Genomic DNA, 23,972 nt, shown 5'->3' with positions numbered 1-23,972 from the left:
AAGATGAAATTTCAAAAGAAGTATTGAAATAAAAACTTTTTACTCTGACCATGAAACATTTTCCTTTGAAAACTCAAACAAATTCTACATACAGACAAACAATTGCTACAGGAGCTCAGTCCACATTCCATTTCAAACCTAGAATATCTGAAATCTTAATAATATACATTGTCTAGGGGGACAGTAACCCAATCCTCGGCGTGTAGCGAGCTGGCCGACGTCACAAGTTCATAGCGTGCCATTAGCAGAGCGGTGTCGAGTTCGCTTCCTGCCTGGGTTGCGCCCGCGCCGATGTCTACAACACCGCATATAACTAGATCTAGGTACGAAAAAAAGGTTGATAATCCCTGTTAATTCTGTGGTATTGTTTTAATCTTCCGTGAGAACATAGACTTTTTTAAATTTTTCTGAAGGACTTTTGGAACTTTCAAGTCTATATTTAGTTCGATAGATTTTTTTGTCATGGAATCATTTTTTCGTGTATTTTGTGTGCAAATAAACTCGTTGAAAGCTCTAGCTATATGAACTACGTAATAAACTCGTACGTTCGGCGATCTTGAACAGCCTTAGTAAAATGCATTTTTAATAGTAAATCTATAATTTTACTGTAATATTTTTTCAGGCTTATCATCGTAATATTTTTAAACGGATATAAAAGTTATGTCGCTTGGTAAAGCCATAAACTGAGCAGCCAAATCTATTTTGAATGTGAACTCGCGTAAACTGTTTGGACATTTCAACCTCAATGTGATTATAACCTTCAAATGTGTCGGTAAACGAAGATTTAATATTTTTTGTTAGTGAAGGTTGCTACGGAGGAACAGGATAAAACTACATCATAATCGTCATAAAATAAACTAAAAAAGTTTGGGTCAAATCCAATATTTGTATGCAAACATACGAATTCTGAAATGTTTTCATTTCTAACATTAAAAGACAATTATGGTAAGGCCAATTGATTAGATTCATCATAGCTACCCAAGCAGCAAAATGGTCGAGTAACAATTTGTTTACACAGCATTTAATTGTATAAGAGCCGAGTAACCGTTCTTAAAACACTAATTTATCGTATAATAGCGGTAATCTCGACTATTTGCTAATGTGTGCTTTAAAGACGTTGAATAAACGTTTACAGCACTATGTTTTAACATTTTTACTCCACCTTTTAGCAGATGCTGAATTAAATGGTCTAAAATACTCGTTACTCGATCATTTGATCTATAACAGTCGTATAATAGCTGTAGAATAGCTGATTCACTGAATTGGGTGCTTTTATACAGCCACTACTCAGCTCTCTTTTATGTTTCTATAAGAGCTCTATAAATGTAATCAAAATGCTTATGGCAAGATTGCTGCAGTTACTGCACACTTATAGATGAACTCGTATAAAAGCTTTTATACGATATTTACTCAGCTTAAAGTAGTATTGTAGAGTTCTGAGCAACAGTAACACCACAAGTCCGTCCATTGTGAATTTCTAAGCGCGAGTCCGAGTATTTTAAGTGGTTCCGTAGATTCAAGTAACACAATAATTTACAATGTAAATGACGACGGACGACATTAAGTACTAGGGCCGAGTCACACAAGTGATGTTGGAATAAGTTCAGATATTGAATGTACTGAAATCAGTTCTGATTCAGAAAGCAGTGAAAAAGACAGTGTCGAAGATAATAATTTTCAGATGAATTTAAGAGAATCGGCTCTTCAATTAAATATATCTCATGCTGCATTTAGACACCTGGCAACTGTTTTAAATAAATGCCTGCCACATGTTCTCCCTAAAGATCCACAAACCTTATTGACTGATTTTCTTCGGTTTGACATTATCTGATAATCGGATCATTTACATTTATCTGATAAATGAGTTTCCTTCCAAGCCCGTCCCAATTTTTCAAAAAAATAATCTAATTAAAATGATTTTTTTGGTCTCATACCAATAAGCGAACCCTAAATCCTGTTATCATGGCGATACCTTGTGCTATAAATGTGGTGACCAGCACTCTTACTCGACTTTTAATCGAATAAGTTCGCTATAATTACAACTAGATTACCAATATGGCCACAGCATTTAAAATAATTAATTAAAATATATTTAATTTAAAAAAATTGTCGTCCAAATTTAAGAAAATAGACAGCGCATGAATGTTTATGTAAAAATGCCTTTGGGTTTAACAATAAAGCTTGTTGCGCATGATGTTTTGAAGTAGCTACACGAACAGTAAAAATAAACATATTGCTCAAAACTTAATATAAATGTAATATATTATTCCTTGAAATGTAGTTTACTTTACAAATAATGAGTTGAAATTTTTAATAAATTAGGTAAGAGCCTCCGTAAGATCATTTACAGCACTTATTAGTCGAGTAAAAGCATTCTATATGCTGTTATAGAACTAAAATGGCGAATAAAAGCAATTCGCTTCGCTATTATAGCACAATTTACCTGTATAATAGCAAATCGATTGCGTGTATTGAAATAAATATCCTATATACGCATTTTGGTTGCTCTTAAAACACTCCTAGTGTTTTCTACCACTTTTACTCAAATCTTACAGCATGTTTTAGTTGCTTACTCAGCGCTTATTCCACTTTAATAGGACTTTAGGCTGAATAATTTGCGCCTTTTTCGCGTTGAGTAAACGTTTCGAGCACTTTTACTCGACTGTTTTTAGGACTTTTATTGAACTTAAAGGCGAAAACAGAACGTGCTCTCGACCATTATAGCACGTCTATTTGCTGCTTGGGTAGAAACTGATAAAAAAAATATGTGCAAGTCATAAAATTGCCCTTAGTTGCCTCACTGCAAACCTATCAACGCACTTACAACTTTAGAGCCTTAATATCGTAAACAATAATTACCTTCATAATTACAAATTACAGTCATATTAATTACGCAAACTGCATCATAAAATGTTGCATGTCTCCAAGCAATATGTATCATTATGTAATGAATTTAATTAAACAAAACTGCTATGCCACCGAAGGCAGGATGTCGTACTAAAGTCTGAGCGCCATTTTAAGCCGGATGGATGACATATTAATTTTTAATAATAGCTGTAAAAATTCTCATGTTCCCTTCACACTATCGCAAGTAGAAATATGAACTAGTTTGTCTGCGAACCGCGTGATAAAAAAGGCAAACTTTGTCTGTGGAACTTCGAGGAGAGTTTGGTGCTGCTCAAAAGCTTTTCTGCCAGACGCCATTGGATAACCATACATCCCTGGCATTTCTCTATCTAATAGTAAACTGCACTCTTTACATTTATTGTATTTACCAACATGGTAATAAGAAGTTTTTACTTTTGCAAAAAACTAAAATTACGACCACTTGTTAGAAACAAAGATCTGTAAAAACAATTGAAGATCTCCCTGGGTGGCTGCTCATTATACGACTACCAAGTCTTATCATTTGTTTTTACCAACAACAATTAATTCAATACCGGTTGCTCAGTACGATTCCGTGTCTATACAAGCTGTCGATTTGCATCCGTGCCATAGTCAAGGACGTAATTATACTAATGATTCTCAACCCAAATCAAACAAAAAAATTGGTACGAAAATTTTTTTTTTTTTTTTTCGGAAATTCGTCAATGTCACCTACCCGTTTTCAAACTCGGGGCGTGTGTTACTGGCCTCAAAACTGTGCTGTGCCCTCACACAAACGCAAGCACAAAGCATACGCAACGATTATTCATAAATTTCATTCATAAAATTGGATTACTTTGGAAATACTACGACATTACAATGACAAAAAAAGCAGTGCATATTAGCTATTTCCCGTCTACTGTAATTCCAATCGATTATTTACGTATTTTATGTCCTCCTCCTGAAGTATGGCACAAATGCAAATCAACACCTTGTATAGGTGAAGATTAAAATCTTAGAGTTGAACCTCGCGCCGTAACGAAAACCTTGTTTAACCAATGATAGATAAAATCGGCAAACACCAAAGTAACATGTCTAGAGGATGTAACGTTAATGTATTAAGAGGCACGTCATAGCCGCCGGCAGATTATCTAACATCAATTACAGGTGGGGCAAACTGAATCGGATAGGCTTATACCATAGTAAAATGCACGAAATATCAACTGCTGCTACTAAATTTTATTAAAAATATTTCAAAATTAAAGAGAAAATGTAAGAAATGCTCAATAAAGCTAATATACGTAGGAAAGAATCTCGATAGTTTTTCTAGCAGCAAAAACCGTCCTTTTTCGCAAATAAAGGTTGAATATCCATCTAGTCTAGTGTCGCCTAGAAAAATTCACCTCGCGTCTGCCCATCCATCCGTAAACGAGAGGTCCATTACAGTATGTCAGTCCATCAATTCAGTACGGTAGGATTGCTCTACCTCTATATAAACCAAAACGAAATAGGTATTTACAAATACAAACAAGAATGATGTACAGTATGAACGATGTAAACAAAGTTGGTTTTCGATTTAAATGAAATAGCTTTCAGTTGCAAGCGCATCTAGTTTATCCGAACCCTACTAGTTTCTCCCATCGTTGTTACTCATTCATATGTATACATAGAGCACGGTCTAACTGTGCACAGCTATCATCGGATTCATCTCCACGGGTAGTTCACAAGTCCGCGATCTGGCTGCTGGCTATGCAAATACCCGACCACCGTATTGGTTCATTCCTCTACTCTGATTGCAATCTTTATTGCCATGTGTAGGGGTTTCTTGTTGTTATATTCTATGTTATCTAAACGTTCCTAATGCTATAAATGCTGCAACGTTTTAACAAATTTCCCGCATTGCTAAATGAATAAATTCAGTTTACGAGAGTTTCATTAGTTAAATTTGTTTACTCGCAGGATATTTAAGCAATTAAGCGTATCTAGGCAATAGAGATAATCTGTGTAATTTGTCCGGCGCCCACGATTTAGTTGTAACTGTAGATTAGGGTGAATTTATTTAGAGTGACTCTGGGAGCGTATTTTCCGCTTGGATGGTGGATCGCTTCGCTCGTGGCTGTGTAATGATGGCTAGGCTGAATAACCTGTTATCGTGCACGTGGTGCGCATCACAGTGCAAACAGAGCGCCGCGCCGGTGCCGCATACTGCCAGCCGACCCAACGCGGACACGACACATGCTTAGGGCTGCTCTATAAACTATGCACTTTTTTGCGTTTCTATGGACTGATCTAAAATGGATATGTAGTCACAGGAGTGCCGCAAGTTTTGATTAATACCTAATAAAGTAAACCCATAAGTAAATGAGCGTTTGCTAAATAAAATAATTGATTAACAAAAATCTTTAAAAAAAACTGAAAAATATTGGTCATCGACGTAAGTATTTTATTTAAAAGGCATTCTACTTAATTAACTTGAATATAAATAAAGTAGAAAAAAAACTTTAAAAATCAAAACAGCATTTTAGTGATGATAACCCTATCCCGATCGCCGGCCCTACCGGCCGTCCGGTAACGTACTCACATGAGAACACGGCACTAACATTACAGTGACACTTGTGCAAATTCACGCTTCCGATCCGAAGGTGATGACATCTGAACTCCTTTGTCTGCCCCGCGGGACAATCAAGTTAATTACAACCGTCTAACGGTAAACGATTCAATATAGGAATGTTTGGAACTGTCAGCGATTCATGATTGATATTGGCAGCTGAGAACATGATCAAATACATTGACAATGACACACCTATGTACATACCTGTTTATCTATGAATAATTTGTGTGGTATACAATGTCGTAAATATATCACGCTGAATAAAGAAAGAAAATTCAGATACGCACGTTATTTGAACCCTCAATTTTCGCAACAAAAATGTTATTATGAAATAAGAATAGAATGTAATAAATCAACACGTACAGTGACAGACAAGGGTATTAAAAGAACGAATGTACAAAAGCAATCTATCAGGAATCTATCGAAGCTGAATGATGAAGGAAACTTTACGAAACGTTAAACATGTTTGCAAACAAATTGGAAATGTTTCTAATGGATTACAAAATGCTCTTAAAAAGTTTCGTTACACAGTTTTTCATAAAAGAAAATGCAGAATGGTCGCCTTCACAGTTAGGCTGCTGTGACGTTCAAGAAAATTTTTGCAAAGTGTCAATTAAACCACAATTGATCTTAACCATCACTATGCTTTATTAAGTCTAAAATATGATTTACTACTCTATCCTTATAAACAGATTGATGAATAATAGAAAATTGTAGTAAAGGGTTGTTATATTCACATTTGCAAGGTACCGTAAATGTCTAGTACCGCTCGGAAAATTACTGAATACCTACCTACGCGCAAAAGCTCTAAAGAACTGTCCAGAAGAATGTAGCTAGTAAATTCTTTACTCACCTTGTTTATGCCACTTTTTGCAATTAATTCACAAAAACACTATTATAATTTATGTTCTTAAAAAAGCTGTAACCTTTAAACAAATACTGCAAAGAACAACGCGCAACAAAAACAGCGAAATACTTTCAAAAGTTTTCTTAATTACTCCAAGTTTTTCTTTATGACGCAGCGTGCGCCCGCGTCGTTCCAACTGAGACCGGCCCCGGCTTTCGACTGTTTGAAAAAGGGCTCCACAAGAAGTCAGTTATTACCTTACCAGAGTGGAAAGTAAAAATGTTGCGAGTAAAAGTTACAGTAATTACATGACAGTGTAAAACTGCAGTTTGTCGGCGTTAACAGCTGTTTAATGGTGTGGGTTTCATTTGCTATGAAGTGTAATTTGTTTTATGTTCATGGCTAATATTGATTTTATAGTTAATAGCTAAAGATTGAAGAAAAATGTACAAGCTGAAGATTGGAAAAAAAATAGAGAAGAGCAAAAATAGGCATATTAATAGTCTATGTTTTGGCGTAACAAAATAACATTGTCCTGAAAATAAGCAAGTTCTTAAAGGACACAAATAAAAGCGTAAGAAAATTCTAGAACCGTTTGTCTCGTATTTTTCGTAGATTTATAAAAAAAAACTGACGTATCTGCAAACTTACCAGGTTCAATGAAACTAGTGTTTACAAGTATTAGAAAGACTGGAAATTTTATGGTTTACTAAATCTTAGAGAGCACAGCATCAATCTAGATAGACTCGTAAACAGTTAATGTTAGTCTTAGTAAAAATAAAATGCCTAGGTAATAGTTTTAAAACATTACGCGTGGTCTATTTCTAGCTAAACAGATGCAAGTTTTACAATAAACAAAACACATGAATACATTGTTATTTGCAGTTATTACGTGAGTCCTAATAAATTAATTAAAGTTTCAATAAAAGTAAAAACTCTTTGGTGTAAAAATATCTCATGTTTTTTCGTCAACTAAGCCATCCTTCATACCCATCCTTCAATCTCAACATACTATTTAGACATAAAAACAGTGTTGAACTTTCACATTCATCATAATTTCGTACAGCTAATCTAAACTCAATCAAATTGTCAACACCAGGAAGCACACCCTGAGAACTTGTACAACAAAACACGAATTAAAATCAATTCAATAACATCGTAATAGCGAATCGTTATTTCTAAGCAATCTGAAGTGATTTATTGCGGGCAATATAAAAAGTAGGAGGAGTTCCTCGTCAAAAATCGCTTGATGTTCCCTCAGGACCGAACGCCGGCATTTACTCATTCGCTACGGCACATCCTAGTTCTACACTATCGTACATTATATTTACACTAACATATAACCCGGACAGCTATATCAAATTGCACACTGCGAATTTATAATTATTGTCTTACGTCTATCGTTTGATAGTTTCATAAAACTGCAAAAGTTTTGCTTTGATGTTTCATTTGTTTTGAATCATAATTATTTCATGTGATAAAACTTAACATAATCTTATTACATCATCTTATTATAAAACAAACACTAGGTATCTCCCAATGCCCCTATATTCCTACTACATAATCATTATCTACACTCGATATAAACAAAGAAAAACAGCATTCGCACGCAACGGGTTGAAATTACCGGCAAACATAACATGTGGGTCACGAAAAACAATTATTTAGTATCCTCTAGCTTCGTAGACCTCACTGGATGAGGATAATCGTCCAACAACCTATTTGCTAACACTAGTGACACTCCACTACCCATTTATATCGATAGCTTAACAATTTACCAGACTATCTGAAAAGTAATAACAACATCGAAACTTTGCTGATCTTTTCTTACTTTTCTTTTTCTTAGATTAAACTTTCTGGTAGTCCCTGTAGGTTTACTTCGACATTGCAAGAATAGATATCAATGACAACTTGACTGTTGTAATTTTTATTTTGCTGTAGTTACTTAAAAACCATTGATATTCAAACCTTGAGAAGGTGTAAAGATACGCATGAAAGCTTTAAGAAGTCCTCTAGAGGATTTAATTACATCACTTATAGAAGTCTTTGTAGGGCTATTATTTATGTATTATTCTGCACTAACTACGGGCGCTCTCAGTCTCGGATTTATCGATACATCCGCAATGGTCGGCTGGACGGGACCACACATTGTGGCCGTGGCTATTACCCAGCCCACCCCCGTACTGCCACGGTTCTATAATCTCTATTGCTTTCTTATTAAGATATTAACTACTGGTCGCAAACGCTATATTGATGGCAGAGCACCACCGACCAATCGACTCGACGTTACTTACTTTATAATTATGATTCGGTTTCAATGCACCTTTTAGTTCATTTGCAGGGAATAGGTACGCGATCTGAACCACCACATTTATTCAAAACCACAGTATAATGATACTCGCTTCAATCACGTAATAATTCCTTATCTAACATCTATTTAAGATACCGCGTTGATGTCCCATTAAAAACTGTTATTAATTTCAATAATATCTCCAAAACCATTAAGAAATTACAAATAAATTCTAAAAATATACTCAAACGACAAAATGACAATAAATTAAAAATCTGTACGCAACGGTAATGGATTCCCGATATGATGCACTTTCGATCCACTTTAGTAACTCCACATAATTCATGTGGATTCTATAATTCACGATTATCTAGTGATGATGTAACATGCAGTGACCATAAAGAACAGTGGGAAATATTTTTAAATGCTTGATTGGCTAGAAGCTGGTATCCATACAACACCCATACATAAATGGATATTCCATTATACCTAGCCGATCGACCGAACCTCTCATTTCGATCGCCTCCAAAATAAACATCAACCGAATCAGCACGCGCTTTCAGACCGGAATGGCGTTATAAAAATTCTTTGTCAAAATTCGGTATTGTTGTTCAATAGTTGTTCGTGGCCGTGTACGGTAGCACAATAGCCCAACCTTTTCTACGACATTTTTCATAGAGAATTCTTTGTCATTGTACTTTTAGATTACACGTACCATAATGTTTGGCTTGATTTTGAATAAAGAACGATCCACGCGTGATCTTTCGTCGCGTCTGCGTCGCCCGGCGGGATGTGCTTGCGTCTGTTGCTAGCGATAAATCTAATGATAATAATCGAATGCAGTCGACGAGCCCGCCGCGCAGCCTCCATCGATTTATAATAATTAACAATCATGGGAATGACGTGAGGCGTGCAATACACGCGTTTGCCGTAGAAAATACAACAGATTTATGGAGCTCTAAATATTTGAGGGAAAAAGATTTCTTGGGCTTCAATTCCCGATTTACGACGCATTATATAGCATATTTTCAGTGACAAATACTAAGACTCTGTTACTGAAATGTGGGCTAGCTAGGCTTGTAGTTATATTCTTCCCCAATATATACGAAAAAAAAACTGCAAGTAATTATCCGCCGTAAACTAACGAGCAAGATAAAAACTAAAAAAGCACCAAAAAGAATATGATCAAGTGTATCGATTCACATCAGAATCAATAATCGTCTGTAATGTTACAGCTCAATCGCGACCAATCGGTTTATAATCACGCATCACATTGGAGTAATGACCGCGGTTACTCTTACTAGTTACTCCGTCTAGCTCGCTGATCTGTTCTATGACGTCATGATTAAGCGCATATTTAATTGGATCGTTATTTGCTTGCTTTCTTCCATCCTTTTTGTGATTATGTTCTTTCGGGAAATCCATGGCCAGGCTCGCTGATTGTATCTGAAAAAAGGCGTTATTGACTTAATTCGCAACTTTGAAATTTGAAATAAACAAACATGCGGGGCTAGTCCTACGGACTCTTTTCCTTAAGCATTAAGAAATCAATTTTTGAATAACTAATAACTTCATCATAATTATAAGAAACCTTACTGAATTACAATTAAGAAACGAACTACTAGTACTACTACTAAAATCCTCACGAGTTTCAGTGCAAACAAATTATTGATGTCGATACAAAATATTCATTATCCTTCACAAGGATAGACGACACTATTAAGGGCAGGTCAGTGCACCCGGCGGCTCTGCGTCTAAAAAGGCCAGCGTGACCCTCGTTATCACGTGTTGCGTTGACAAATGGGTTACGCCTCGCTGGGCGAACTAAACCCTCAGGTAGGAATTCATTAGCACCTTAATTAATTGAGAGGCGGACCTGTGCCTCCTTAATAACCCTCGGCAGCTTTGAACACCCTATTTTTTCTAGTTTCTCCTATTGTCTTTTTCATTTTGTTGTGATTGTTGTTTATGAAGGCTGTTTTCTTTTGTTTTTGTTTAATTTAACGGCTAACAGGACTTTCGGTCCACGCTCCAGGCTAGAAATGTACAGTTATTTCTTATTGTTTCCGTAGGTTTGGTAATTATAAGGTGCCTTGATTGCCGCAGTTTATTAAGACATCTACGCAACAACATTTCGTGTCATCGAAACGAGTTGAAAAAGTTTGTAATTAAATATGTTCTAGAATCTAGATCGTGTGATGGTAAACCATTTATGAGCAAGGTGCGAGTGAGATAAACTGAGCAGCAACCGAAATTATCGTCAAACATATTATTTTGTCTTCACATTTTTTACATACCTACCTACTACAAACATCGAAAATTATTCCGATGCAATAAATGGCATTAGTAGCGCCATCTATGCCATACCAATGTAAGTCCACTGAAAGCGCCATCTCGTATCCAGTAGCATCATTAATTTTCCTTAGTAATTGTTTTAGTTTCAGTAGTATATAATTGTTTTCTTTTAGAAAGATAATTTTAATGGAATAATTACGGTTTTATAAAATGTTTTAAGCCTACTTCTACTACTTAAGAATTCTATTTTCAGTAGTATTTTATGAAAATAGAGACTAAGATACTGATTTAAAATAGATTTGAAATGAATTACTTACTAGGCAGTGACAAAAGAGGATTTTTTAACTAGGTGTATATGTATTTTTAATGTCAAATTTTGAAACCCTGTTTCACCACGTACCTAAGGGATAGATTCAAGCATCGGGAAAGGGTGAAATTAATAGGAACGTGATTTATTATCGAATGAAAGAAAATAGTGTCAAAATAAATTGACGAGGGTCATAATCGTCGTAATGTGCCGAACACACTCCGTCTTACCACAAAAACTCTTAAACGTCAGTTTATGCCTTGTCTAAAAAAATGACAAATTATGACGTTGACATATGGTTAATTTTGCAGCCAAAATTTTATTAGACAAGTGTAAAACAGGGTTTAAAGTTTTTGTAGTAAGGCCCACTATGTCTAGATGGGGTTCGTACTTGTAAGGTATCCAGGTCACTTAGGTACCTATCCTACATACAAATCGTCCATAAAATAAGTGTTTAGCAGGCACCGAACAAAGCCAATTATTGCGGTGTTGTAAAGCGATATAGGCAGGTAGATAGGTACCCCCCAAACAAGGAAGTACTTATTCTCAAACAATGCTTTTATCGAACTTCAGTTCTTCAGAAGTTAACAGTCTCAATATAGTTACTTAAATATAGCCCAGTACAAAAGATATAAGCTCCTGAACAAGTGGACACCAATAAACTAGGTCACGATGTCAACGCTATTATATTGAATCACCACCACTCCTTAGGTAGACTACACAATTTCAACATTCCTAAAAGAACTGCCGAGATAAAGGCATGATCTAGGGAACAAATATCATCTCATATTATCGCTGCGTTACGCAAAATCGTAATCTTGAAACTGTCAATACCTCCAAGATAAGTGACCTAACCATCGAATTTTCTCCCCTTATCAAAAATAAGAGTACTATCGCTTATCTTCAGAAAATACTTTTGCAATTTAGTTCCTTAGTCGACGGGACTCGAATGAGAGCGTGTTAGTGCAGTATAGTTGAAGTTTTAAAAATTCTTGGTGTCTATTGAGACCAAGATGGATAGACCAAGTACCAGCCGACAGTCTGTGGAGAAAGTGGAGATGTTCGAGGTTCGGGAGCATGTGCCCTACCAGGCGGAGCTGACACGTGCCCCTGCAGCCTACGACGAAGAGAGCGGGGACATATATGACTCTTCCTGGTTGTCAGCGTTCCGGGCAATATGCCAGCTGATCAACCTTCTCCACCACATGCAAATAGCGATAGTGGTATTCTGTGTGTGGCACTTCGCCTTAACCTCGGCACCAAATGGAACTATCAGCAATCTGGAGCTACATATAATTTTTGCTGGAACAGGTGTATGTATTTGAGTATTTATTTTTATAAAAAAAGGCAAACAGCAACGAGCTTTTTTAATTTCTTTTTTCTGAGGATTTTCTATATATCTGAGTTTCTATCATTCAAGGCCAACCGAAACTTTGTCATAAATGTACCTAATGAATGTAGGAAGGAATTATTTTCGTACAATCTTAGTCACTCTTTATATGAAAGGATGCACAACAAATGATTATAAAGAACCAAAATTAAGGAGACAATGACGCACTTGAAATAATTAACCACATACTGGCACCTTTATCTAAATTAATATTAGATCGTTTCAATATCATAAGCCTTGGTACCCATGTGTTTATGCAAATATTTATGCAGTATTCACAAAATCATACTGATACCATAACACTCAGCTAAGTACCTCCATACCTACCATTTGACTAATGCCAACTTCTCTGATTGTTCCAGTACCAACTCTTCCTAGTTGAAGCAGTTTTGACACTGAACAAGCACAACGCCTGGTCATTCCAGTTGTCCAAAGATGCCAAACGAATCGTCCACGGATGTCTGCAGCTCATCGGGTCCTTATTTGTATTGGCTGGCACCTTCCTTGGATTGGCTAAAGTTGACATGGTTGTTTCAAGTGCACACGGCATCTGCGGTAAGATTTAAGATATTTTGTTTCTCTCTTCTTGATTTGCAAAATTATGATAATCAAGCATAAGCTTCGTACGGGATCCATAATTTTTTACACTCGTTGTCGATCTCCAAGTGTAGGTATTTTAGAAATCCAACTAAAAATGGAAGACAGGACGTCGAAAATATGCTATCGGCAATACATAGTGTCAACTAAAATGCATTTCTACATGGTAAAAGAAAAATGGATGGATGGTAAACTGATGCTGACGTCATACTTAAAGCATATTATGTGGTACCTAATACTTTGCGGGGTGGATACCTACAACAACGAGAGCGTTTCGTATCTTAGATTTATCAAACGCTTTAAGTCATGCTTTGGAAATCCCGAAAATAATGTTATAATAGTAATCACTATAGAATTACCGTCGATTTACTAAGTAAATAATAAGTGACTTATTACTACTACACTTGGCCAATTCATTAGTAAATCGAAACCAAGTACATGAGCAATGCCAAGTCCAAAAATGATAATTATTACAGCAGTAATAGGTGCACTCTTAGTTCTCTTGTGAAACTGCAAATAACACTTGATATTAGATAATTATGAGGTACCTACTTGCTTAAAAGTTTGTAAAAAAAAGTAAAATAGGTATACCTTTTATATTATTGAGGACACGTCAGCAATTTCTCAATTGTTAAAAATTTCGAGTGGCGTCGCTGCGGTGTGATAACATCGAGATATCTTGACACCACTTCATAATTCAAGAACATCAACAGCTTTGTAACAAAAATATAAACTAACAGATCATCTTCTTAATGTGTTTTATTACCAGTGAAAATTTTACTTTTTACAAGGGACGTAAACTTTTTGAAGTTAAGCACAGTCATTTCTACATTTTTAACAGGTTCAAAGTTTGTTGGACCATGTAGTAGGTATAGAACTATTTGAAGTGGGAAATCATGAGATCACCACCTCCATGACCTTGTATCCTTTTATCCCTAGATTTTACAGAGATGTATACAGAGTAGAGAGTTGCGCCTGTTGTAATGATTTCCATCTTTCCTTGTTACAGGTGTCATCGCATTAGCATTTACAATGGCAAGTTTCATTAGTGGGATCGTCGCACTATTTTCTGCAAAAGTGCGAATGATTGTAAAAAGTGGTCCAGTCAAGATCCTACATTTGGCCCTAGGACTGTTCTCTATTTCCATGGGTCTCATAACAATGGTCATTGGCTTCAATATGGACTACTTTGCTGCAGCTCAAGGAGGTTTGTCGACGGCGCTCATGAGTTTCACAATTTTGATTTTATTGTACGTAATGATCCAACCCATTGTGGATTTAATTTCGACTACAAAAAAATCGATGTGACTAGTAAAGATGGAGGGCCCACCTGACGACGACAGCAATGCGTAACATTATTATTAAAATGAGCACTTTTAGTTCGTATGCTAGCTTAGACAACACGACCCCATAAACCACGACCATCAATTCTATTAATGCTGCACTATGGAATTCATCATCATTCGCAAATTCATTAAATCCAAAATAATACTTTGTGTGAGGAATCAATGCGTGCTTGCAAAAGCTGATTTTTATACGTAATACCGTTGTTACGCATAAAAAATCCTCGATTGACTGTTACTAATTATGATCAAATTGTTTTAATTTATTAATATTCTTCGAACCATTAGTTCTTGGTGTAATTACCTATAGTTTGTAAGACATTTAACATTTTTTTATGTTAATAGTAGGTAGTTAAGAGTGTAAGTAATTTATTATTAATAAGTACCTTTTCTTCTTTACATTAATTTTAAGCGCCTACTTATATTGTTATTTTCTTATAATAATAGTAAGTATAACCTAATACATGCATGTATGAGTGTTATTGAGTTAATAAATGTTTGTATCAATGTATTTCTTTATTTAAACCTATAACATACATACCAATAAACAACTCAGTACAATGACGCATCACCGCCCGCTCACGCACACATACAAACAACGTGTCACCGAGTCTTCGACAGCAACGACAACAACGGTCGCGGCGACTATATAAAGGCCAGCGGAGGCCTACCAGATTCAGATTCTCTTCGACATAGCAAAGGCATTCGACAAAGTCTGGCACAAAGGCTTGATTTACAAGCTATCCCAACTCGGTGTCCCAGACCGTAGGCTTCCTCCCGCGCCCCCATCAGTCACCATGTTTGGTAGGCCGATTCCTTGGAAGGAGCATGCCAAATATCTAGGTGTAATCTTAGACCAGCGCCTCTCATTCGCCGAGCACATAAGTAAGGTGCGCTCTGGAGCAGCCTTTGTGTACGGTAGATTGCACTTCTTGCTCAATTCAAAGAGCAAATTATCTCTTAAATGCAAGTTATGCCTCTACGTATCGTGCATACGCCCCATCATGATGTATGCTTGCCCTGTGTTCGCACAGGCAAGACATCGCCGCCTTCACAGAATGCAGGCCCTTCAAAACCGTGCTTTACGGAAAATCACAGGAGCTCCCTATTATGTTCGAAATGAGATTCTTCATCTCGGCTTAAAAATCCCTACCATCCGCCAATATATGAAGCGTGCCGCCATACGGTACTTCGAACGCGCTGAGGAACACGATAACTCACTTATCGTGTCAGCCAGTAATTATACTCCCTCCTGCATCAGTTGGATTCGCCGCCCTAGGCATGCTCTCCTAGAACCTGACGATGAAATAACTGTCCTCCAAGAGAGTAGTAAACTCACTAGCACTCTAAACAAATACAAACCGCGTTCGTACAAACCTCGCCGCCGAGGTCCGCCGTGACGTCCCGTTCTCTGTCCTCCCGACCCTTGCTCATCGAGCCAGCCCGCGAGCTGAGCCAGTAGCTTTAAATTCCCCATTTAATAATAATGATCATATGATCCAGCCTGTCCCTTTGCTGCCTCCCCAGCGACGCCCTAAGCCGAGGTCCGACCCCACAGGGGGTACCCTTAGCGCAGTCGCTTAGTTTATAAGTTGTTTTACGCCCCTGGCTGGAGGCCTTAAATTCTAGGCATCCACAGGGAAAAGTCCGGTTAAGCAGTACACGGCCTCCTAGGCTGAACTGCGAGATGCCATACCAAAAAAAAAAAAACTACCAGATTCATTCGCTAACTAGACGGATCCGAGTGCGATAGCCCCGCAGTCCACTCGTATTCAGTAAGCACCCTCTTATTCGATAGCCTAGCAGTCTTTAAGAGTGTGTCTAGGGAGATTAAGTTGCGATACCACGTGTCCTTCTTAACTCTCACTGTAGGATTGTAGTTACATTATTAAAGTGCAAAGTATAACTTTTGTAAACACTGTGAAGAGACAATAAATCCACATAACTACAAAGGTGCCTTTAATTCTACAACCACAACTCCTATAAACCTGAATCTTCCCGCGGTTTCTCCATTCAGTGTTCAACCAACCTCGCGCGGCATCCAAAGCGGATCTACCGCAGTGGTTATTTTGGGCATGTCACATTAGGTAGTTCTTCTTTTTATGTACGGGCAGTTCGTAATGTACTCCCCGTATATAGGTAACTCCCTAACTACAAACTCGCATATGTAGAAATCTACTTAACTAATTAAATACCTCAGCTTCTCCGTTACGTGTAGATAGGATACACTCCCAAAATGATCCCTCCTTTATGTTTTTTTTATAATTCCTTATATACTCTACTTTTAAGTACTTCCTTTTGAACTACCCCCATGTATTCCCTTATGTAGGTACTTCACATATACATATAGGTACCTACTCTCTTAAGAAATCTTTTATGTACCTGCTACCCCTGTGAACTCTCTCATGTGCCTGAAGTAATTGTATCGCCTAGTCAGTAGGTAGGTCCTTTAATAGGAAATCTACATGAACATGAAACAATACTTATTTTGTAAAATAACTAAAACTTTTTGTTTACAAATGCTACTCATACCGCCATCTATTATTAGTTTCTTAAACTTTAAAAGAAAACCATCACATACCTACTATCCATTATGCCCACTATTCATCCAAAATATCTATCCGTGGGCTTCGTCGTGGGTTTAGTCGTGGTGGCCTAGTGGGCAAAGAACCAACCTCCGAGTATGAGGGCGCGGGTTCGAATCCAGGTCAGGCAAGTACCAATGCAACTTTTCTAAGTTTGTATGTACTTTCTAAGTATATCTTAGACACCAATGGCTGATAAAAAGGTGAAGGAAAACATCTTGAGGAAACCTGGACTATTAGTCTGAAATCACCAACCCGCATCGAGCAAGCGTGGTGATTAATGCTCAATCCTTCTCCGTGTGAGAGGAGGCCTGTGCCCAGCAGTGGGACTATAAAAAGGCTGTAACTGGGCTTCAAGCAACACTGTGAAATAGAATATTTATTCTTACCATGTAACTAAATTATTAAAAAAAACATTATTTCACTTTTAATACCCGCACTACACCAACCTTCCACGCACTGCCATAAACAAAAGCCGTTATAAATGCGACTAATGAAATCATCCTTGTTAGTAATTTACAGCGTGTACTATGCACGAAATCAAAATAAGAATCAAAGACGAACAATTTGATAATAACTAAATTCGCTGAAATAGCCGCAAAAACGCGAAATAGGACAGCAGCAGGCTTCTTCATCGTTCTATGGTCTATGGTGCTAAAACAATCAAAATTTTGTTGTCATCGCAGGTTTTCTGATAAAATTTAGATGTTTAGCAACCATTATATTGCTCTTTCTTTTTCTCTAAACGAAATTGCCTGAAAGCGAAATATGATGCCACAGATGTGAGAGCTGTGACTCTGGAACGCAATACGTTGTAAGTGTCAATTTTGATGTCATTTTCTCATGTCATCTTTGCATCGTCCGGCAAAGAAACATTTATTTCATAAAACACTAGAAATTATTGCATTATCAAAGTTATTTAGGTGAATAATACAGGATATAATATTTATACTTAACAAATATGGTGAGTTTTGTTGTAAATTAATTTCGATTTGAGTGAAAAACAGTTCTTTTCTTAGGTTAGTAATCTTGCTTGGTCATTCAATCATTTGGATTCATAACATTATTTTTTCTAGGCTCGGCGTTATGATACACGAACAACAATTTTCTCGCCGGAAGGTAAATATTATCTTTTATACTGTGCATTAAAAAAAATTGTATCACGAATCATAAAAATGTATTTCTTTTAGGTCGGCTCTACCAAGTCGAGTATGCTATGGAAGCGATCAGTCACGCCGGAACATGTCTTGGTATCCTAGCAACGGATGGTATCTTGCTTGCTGCCGAGCGCAGGAACACGAACAAACTGCTTGATGAGGTGTTCTTCTCTGAGAAAATCTATAAACTCAATGATGACATGGTGTGCTCAGTGGCGGGCATCACATCAGATGCGAACGTCCTGACGAACGAGCTCAGGCTTATTGCCCAGAGATACCTGCTTCAGTATGGTGAATCTATCCCTTGTGAACAACTTGTGTCTTGGCTGTGTGATGTCAAGCAAGCTTACACACAGTACGGAGGTAATATAACTGATAGATATACCCAAATTATATTCATGTTTTCTGCCTTTATTCCACTTACATGTAATCTGCTCACCATCTGTTTTCTATGCATGGATACCCACACTCATTTGCCTGATTGGCTCATGCATTTTAATAATATAAATAAACAAATATTGTTTCTCAGGTAAGAGACCCTTCGGTGTTTCTATCCTGTACATGGGCTGGGACAAGCACTATGGCTACCAGCTTTACCAGTCAGACCCCAGCGGTAACTATGGTGGATGGAAGGCCACTTGCATTGGAAACAACAGCGCCGTAAGTATTGTTTGTTTTAAAGCCTAAGCCAAAGTTCGTTAGAATGAAAGGGTACTAAATCACCTATTTCCCCTGGTATAAAAAATGAAAAAGGATTAGTTGTTTCTTACAGTTACACCTGTTCACTTCCAAGGGGAATTTTTAAATTGGTTCAATAGGTTTGGAGCCTGTTAATATGAACACATGTTGGTAGGAATTTGAATACAGAGGGAAGTATGTAATTAAAGAGTTATTGTAATATTTCAGGCTGCTGTATCAAGTCTGAAACAGGAATACAAGGAAAACGAGACTACCCTTGCTGAAGCTCAGGCCTTAGCCATCAAGGTCCTTAGCAAGACTTTGGATATGACTAAGCTAACTCCGGAGAAAGGTAATTGTTGTACTTCAATTCATTCAATTTTATTTCCTTTCACCTTCAAAAGTTGACCAAGGAAATCCAGTTGAATATCAAAGATATATAACACATCTATACTAATATTATAAAGAGGAAAACTTTGTGTGTTTGTTTGGTTGAAATGAATAGGCTCAAAAACTACTGGACCGTTTTTAAAAATTCTTTCACCATTTGAAAGCTACATTATCCACGAGTAACATAGGCTATATTTTATCCCGGTACGGGCAGTAGTTACCAGGGGACGCTGGTAAAACCGCGGGAAAACGGCTAGTTATTTATATAATTTTTACAGTGGAAATGGCGACTCTAACCCGCAAAGACAACAAGACCATCATCAGAGTTCTAACCAGTACTGAAGTGGAGAAGCTGATTGCCGACTTCGAGAAGAGTGAGGCCGACGCCGAAGCCGCTAAGAAGCAGCCCCCCAAGTCGTAATTTTTACTCCTGTTTGGAATAAGTGTTCTCATATTGGTACATTAAATATTTTACAGTAAATGTTTTGGTTTTTATTTACTACAACCTGTACTAGCTGTTACCTACACCTTTGCAACTGGCTGCTTAGGAAATTATTTCACACACTTAGATAGAAGCACTATAGTATTCACCAGTATTCTATGTACTGAGACTGTGAATACCAGTAGATAGATTATTATCAAAATTAAACATCTGAAAATATATATGAAATCGCGGCTGCACCATGTTCTGGGGGCCAAGTTAATAATGTCAAAATCGAATACAAATTGAATCGCAATAGCAGTTTTAACCATATCGGGCATTCTGCTACTAATATAAGACCAATCGTATTCCAACGACATTCGATTGGTCTGCTATTTTGGTGATTTTGGTCTATAGTACCGTAGTTTGCTCTACAATCATATTGCAATCGTAAATCATTTGCAGACAAAATGATTCATTATTGAATGACAGAAAAGGATAAAAACGTTTATTTCAAAGAAAAAATAGCGGAATGCCACATACGTTTCAATCGTAATTGAGTCGGGAAAGAATCTCAGTCGAACGTGAATCGTATGTATGACGCATAAGTAAAATTAGGAGAATCGGGCCCCTGGAGGAATTCTCATTACCCAGATTATAAATAAACTCCGACTAATCGCTTCAAACGTTTTGGCGTTTATGATACACAGATGGTCATAATATAAATCAAAATGATTTTTTTCGAATTTCGATAATAGTGGTTCTCGTTTCAAAGGAATTGTTTTGAAAAAAATACTAAAAAGCCAAAAAAAACTAATTTTAGGTGCATCTGCCTAGAAGTCGGTGTCTAATGGATGTTCCCAAGTTAATTTTGCCACCGACCTCTAGGCAGAAGCACCTAAAATTAGTTTTTTTGGCTTTTTAGTATTTTGGGAAGTCGGTTATTAAAAAAAAAAATAGTTTTTTATTTACAGCTTTTCAGTGATACGAATAGGTGTCGTTATCCGCATAAGTAGAAAGTGCTCATCAATACAAATAATTTAAACCCAAATACGAGGTATTTTACATATTCAGTTGTCGAGTTCCCTCGACCTTCTCTGATGGTCTTCATCATTAGGTCAGCTGTAAACCTTCACTGTTACAAAGATCTCGTCAATACAAATAATATAAGCCCAAATACGAGGTATTTTACATATTCAGTTGTCAAGTTACCTCGACCCTCTCTGGTCTCCATCATCAGGTCAGCTTCAAATCTTCACTGTTGAATAGTACTTTCAGGCATACACCTGTGTGTCAAGTTTTTACTCTATGTATGCCTACAACTTTCGAAGGTTGCCATCGATTTCTCAGGGTTTCCATCATCAGATCCTGACCTGATGACTGTGGGACCAACTGGCAGCTATATCGAGTCGAACAAAAAAAGAATCACGTAAATTGGTCTATAAACCTCGGCGAAATCGATGTACATGCATAGAAAAAAAAAACATACCGGCCGAATTGATAACCTCCTCCTTTTTGGGAAGTCGGTTAATAAATTTGGTTGGTACGTAATCACTGTTATCTCAAATTACTATAAGGGCTTGAAGCTCTGGGGGATAATAGTTATGATGAAGAAGGACGTAAAGGGATTGTTGAAGAAGATGAAGAACAAAATCTGTAGCAGTAGGCAGAGGCTAAGTAAGATGTTTACACGGAGACATGGACTAGTTTAGTAATTAGCATAGCATCATAATTCAGGATCACAACATTTTAACATTACTAGTGGAAAACCCGGCTTCGCTCGGGTGAAATTTGACTCATAATACACGTCTAGTTGCAAAATGTAGGTAGAAATTTCTGTAGTCATCGGGTCTCAAGGAATATTAAAGGAATAATCAAGGCATAGATTCGTATAGCTTCGTTCGTTATGTTTAATAAATATAATAAATAAAAACTGCAAAAGTTTTTACACAAATTATTTTTATTTCAAATTAACATTCAAAATAAACTAACACAAATTAACAAAACATATAATTTTTAAGGTTTACTCTGTGTAAACCTCTTTGTTTTAAGCACTCAGTCTTTTTCTTTACTTTGACAGGTAGATAAGTACTTACTAATTTTAAAAATAAAATATGAAATTGTGGTTCTTTATCCAAATTGGCTAAATCAAGAATAATATTAGGAAGTATGTAAATTGTAATTTTACAATGAGTACTTATCCGAGAATTTGGCAAAGGTACTTATAAAAAAATATTCTCTATTATACATCAGAGGTTGATTATCACAAAATTTCTCTATATATAACATTTTTCGATAAATATTTATCACCTTTCAAGCCTTGTTCAGTGGTATTGATAATTTGAATTTTTACATCATCGAATCTTCGAACTCGAAATAATTGCCGAGGAAGTTTAAAATCAATTGCTTCATTCAAACATCTTTCCCATTCTTGATCGTCAAAAAGGAGCCCTCTTGCTTGAGCAGCTTCTCGAAATGAGTTGTAAATAATATTTTTATAAGTTCTAACATTCAACTCTTCGTTATCGACCTTAAAGGAGAAAATATATTAGATAAATATTCAAATAATAATAACTGTTGTGAATGTATGTAGGTATATCCTCACATCTCTATCTGGTAATAAGTATTATTTTTCATTTTACAGCCACAGCACTCGCAATAATTGAAATTATCTGCAAAAATATATTATACAATTAATAATGTCTATTGTATAATAAGAGCCAGCCAAGTTCAAGTGGAACTTGCGCATGAAGGGGTTTATTTCATTATCGAGAAAAACGGTGAAAAAATCGTGTCTGTTTCTGTATGTGTTCATGACACCTCAACACAGGCTATGCGTGTGGTCATTTATTATTATTTGTCGAATTATAGAGAAAAAATATTGAGCCGCTTACCGAGTATAATGTTGTCGCATTCCACACATCGACTGCACATTTGCTTTTGTTTGCCATCTCTTGCAAATATTTTGCCATTACAAAAATTGCATGTCACTGGAAGTAAATAAGTACTTATTTTATTTTTAAATGCAGAAGGCTCACAATCCACACTTTAAGAAGAAAACAAAACAAAATTCACTTAAAAACACAACCTGCCTACATACCTACTAAAATACTACACACCATCTTTACGAAGAGCCCTTCGCTCCATCCACTTTCCACAATTGTGACAATGTTTACCAAATGCACGGAGATTCGGCTGTTAACAAAATGATATAGGTATCATCAAACAAAAGACTAAACGAAGACAGAGACACGACCAACGAAACATTTTATGAAATACTTACGATTTTCGGCATGGTGTGTGTAATCCAAACAAAGTAAATGACAATGACATTTGAACAACTAAATGACATTTGAACTAAAACTTCGACTTTGAGGTTATGGTTATTATTCTTCTTTCTATGGTTTTTATCGCAATCGGCCAATCTTATGCTACGTTCACACGCGCGCCGCGCAACCCGGCGGGCTGCCTGGCGGGCTGCGCGGCGTGCAGCCCGTCGCGGGCAGGCGGACATTCAAGCTGTTCACACGCGCGCCGTCGTGTCAGTCAGTGCAAGAATGGCGAGCAGCGAGGATCTCGGTGTTGTTGCTGTCATAGCCTTTGGCTTAACTTATTTTTATTGGAAAAATAATCAAAATGATGAACGACGTTAACCATTCCGCCATGTTGTTATCTTCGATCGTAGCGACTTTCTTAGAACGTTTAATCGTCACGAAAGCGCAGGAGAGACTGACTGCCCGCGCGCGTGTAAACAGTCGCCGGGCGCCCGCACATTCATCCTTTGAACTTTGCCAAAAAACCGACACTCGACCGATTCGCGGCGTTCACGGGCACGGGCGCGTTCACGGGCTCGGGCGTACCGTTTACACGCTCGTGAACGTGACTGTGCCCGTTGAATGTCGATTTGAACGCGCGCGTGTGAACGTACCATTAGGTTTAAAGAAAAAACACATAACAAAAAGTATATCATAAAAAAGTGTCAAAAACAATATTTTCGCGAAACGTCAACGACTGACGAAAAGTATTTTTTGATAAGATTCACTAAACGTTGGCGATGCGTATCTAAGCAACGTTTATTAACTACCCAACATGGCGACTGTGGTTTGCTTGTCAGTGCAATTGAAATTTAACGAAATTCTCCATAATCCGAATTTTGCGGATATATGTTGTCGACTCAAAATTAATATTTTTTTATG

At 36.9% G+C, this 23,972-nt stretch overlaps 3 protein-coding genes across 6 annotated transcripts; 2 read left to right on the top strand and 1 right to left on the bottom strand.

Annotated features, from left to right (window-relative positions):
- Window positions 1–12,133: 12,133 nt before the first annotated feature.
- On the top strand, window positions 12,134–15,052 carry LOC124638543. The gene is made up of 3 exons (XM_047175546.1): window positions 12,134–12,528; window positions 12,968–13,160; window positions 14,212–15,052. Exons 1-3 carry the CDS (start codon window positions 12,229–12,231, stop codon window positions 14,508–14,510), a joined length of 792 nt encoding a protein of 263 aa, XP_047031502.1. The 5' UTR covers window positions 12,134–12,228; the 3' UTR covers window positions 14,511–15,052.
- A 2,884-nt stretch (window positions 15,053–17,936) lies between these two features.
- LOC124638460 (proteasome subunit alpha type-4) lies at window positions 17,937–19,836 on the top strand. Its single transcript, XM_047175431.1, has 6 exons — window positions 17,937–18,094; window positions 18,207–18,249; window positions 18,321–18,650; window positions 18,817–18,947; window positions 19,194–19,317; window positions 19,634–19,836. Exons 1-6 carry the CDS (start codon window positions 18,092–18,094, stop codon window positions 19,774–19,776), a joined length of 774 nt encoding a protein of 257 aa, XP_047031387.1. The 5' UTR covers window positions 17,937–18,091; the 3' UTR covers window positions 19,777–19,836.
- A 1,703-nt stretch (window positions 19,837–21,539) lies between these two features.
- Window positions 21,540–23,323, bottom strand: LOC124638220. 4 transcript variants are annotated; one of them, XM_047175119.1, is made up of 5 exons: window positions 23,060–23,323; window positions 22,877–22,971; window positions 22,671–22,766; window positions 22,382–22,448; window positions 21,540–22,306 (listed from the first exon to the last, which is right to left on the bottom strand). In XM_047175119.1, exons 1-5 carry the CDS (start codon window positions 23,107–23,109, stop codon window positions 22,288–22,290), a joined length of 327 nt encoding a protein of 108 aa, XP_047031075.1. In that variant the 5' UTR covers window positions 23,110–23,323; the 3' UTR covers window positions 21,540–22,287. The 4 variants fall into 4 exon arrangements, 2 of the variants coding, with proteins under 2 accessions (XP_047031075.1, XP_047031074.1); XM_047175118.1 differs by having other exon boundaries at window positions 22,896–22,971; XR_006985346.1 differs by lacking the exons at window positions 22,382–22,448; window positions 23,060–23,323 and having other exon boundaries at window positions 22,877–23,053.
- Window positions 23,324–23,972: the final 649 nt, after the last annotated feature.

This window comes from Helicoverpa zea, chromosome 17 (genome assembly GCF_022581195.2).
Source record: "Helicoverpa zea isolate HzStark_Cry1AcR chromosome 17, ilHelZeax1.1, whole genome shotgun sequence".
Taxonomy (NCBI): domain Eukaryota; kingdom Metazoa; phylum Arthropoda; class Insecta; order Lepidoptera; family Noctuidae; genus Helicoverpa; species Helicoverpa zea.
The sequence above is the reverse complement of the archived record's forward strand: the minus strand, read 5'-3'. Positions and strand labels throughout refer to the sequence as shown.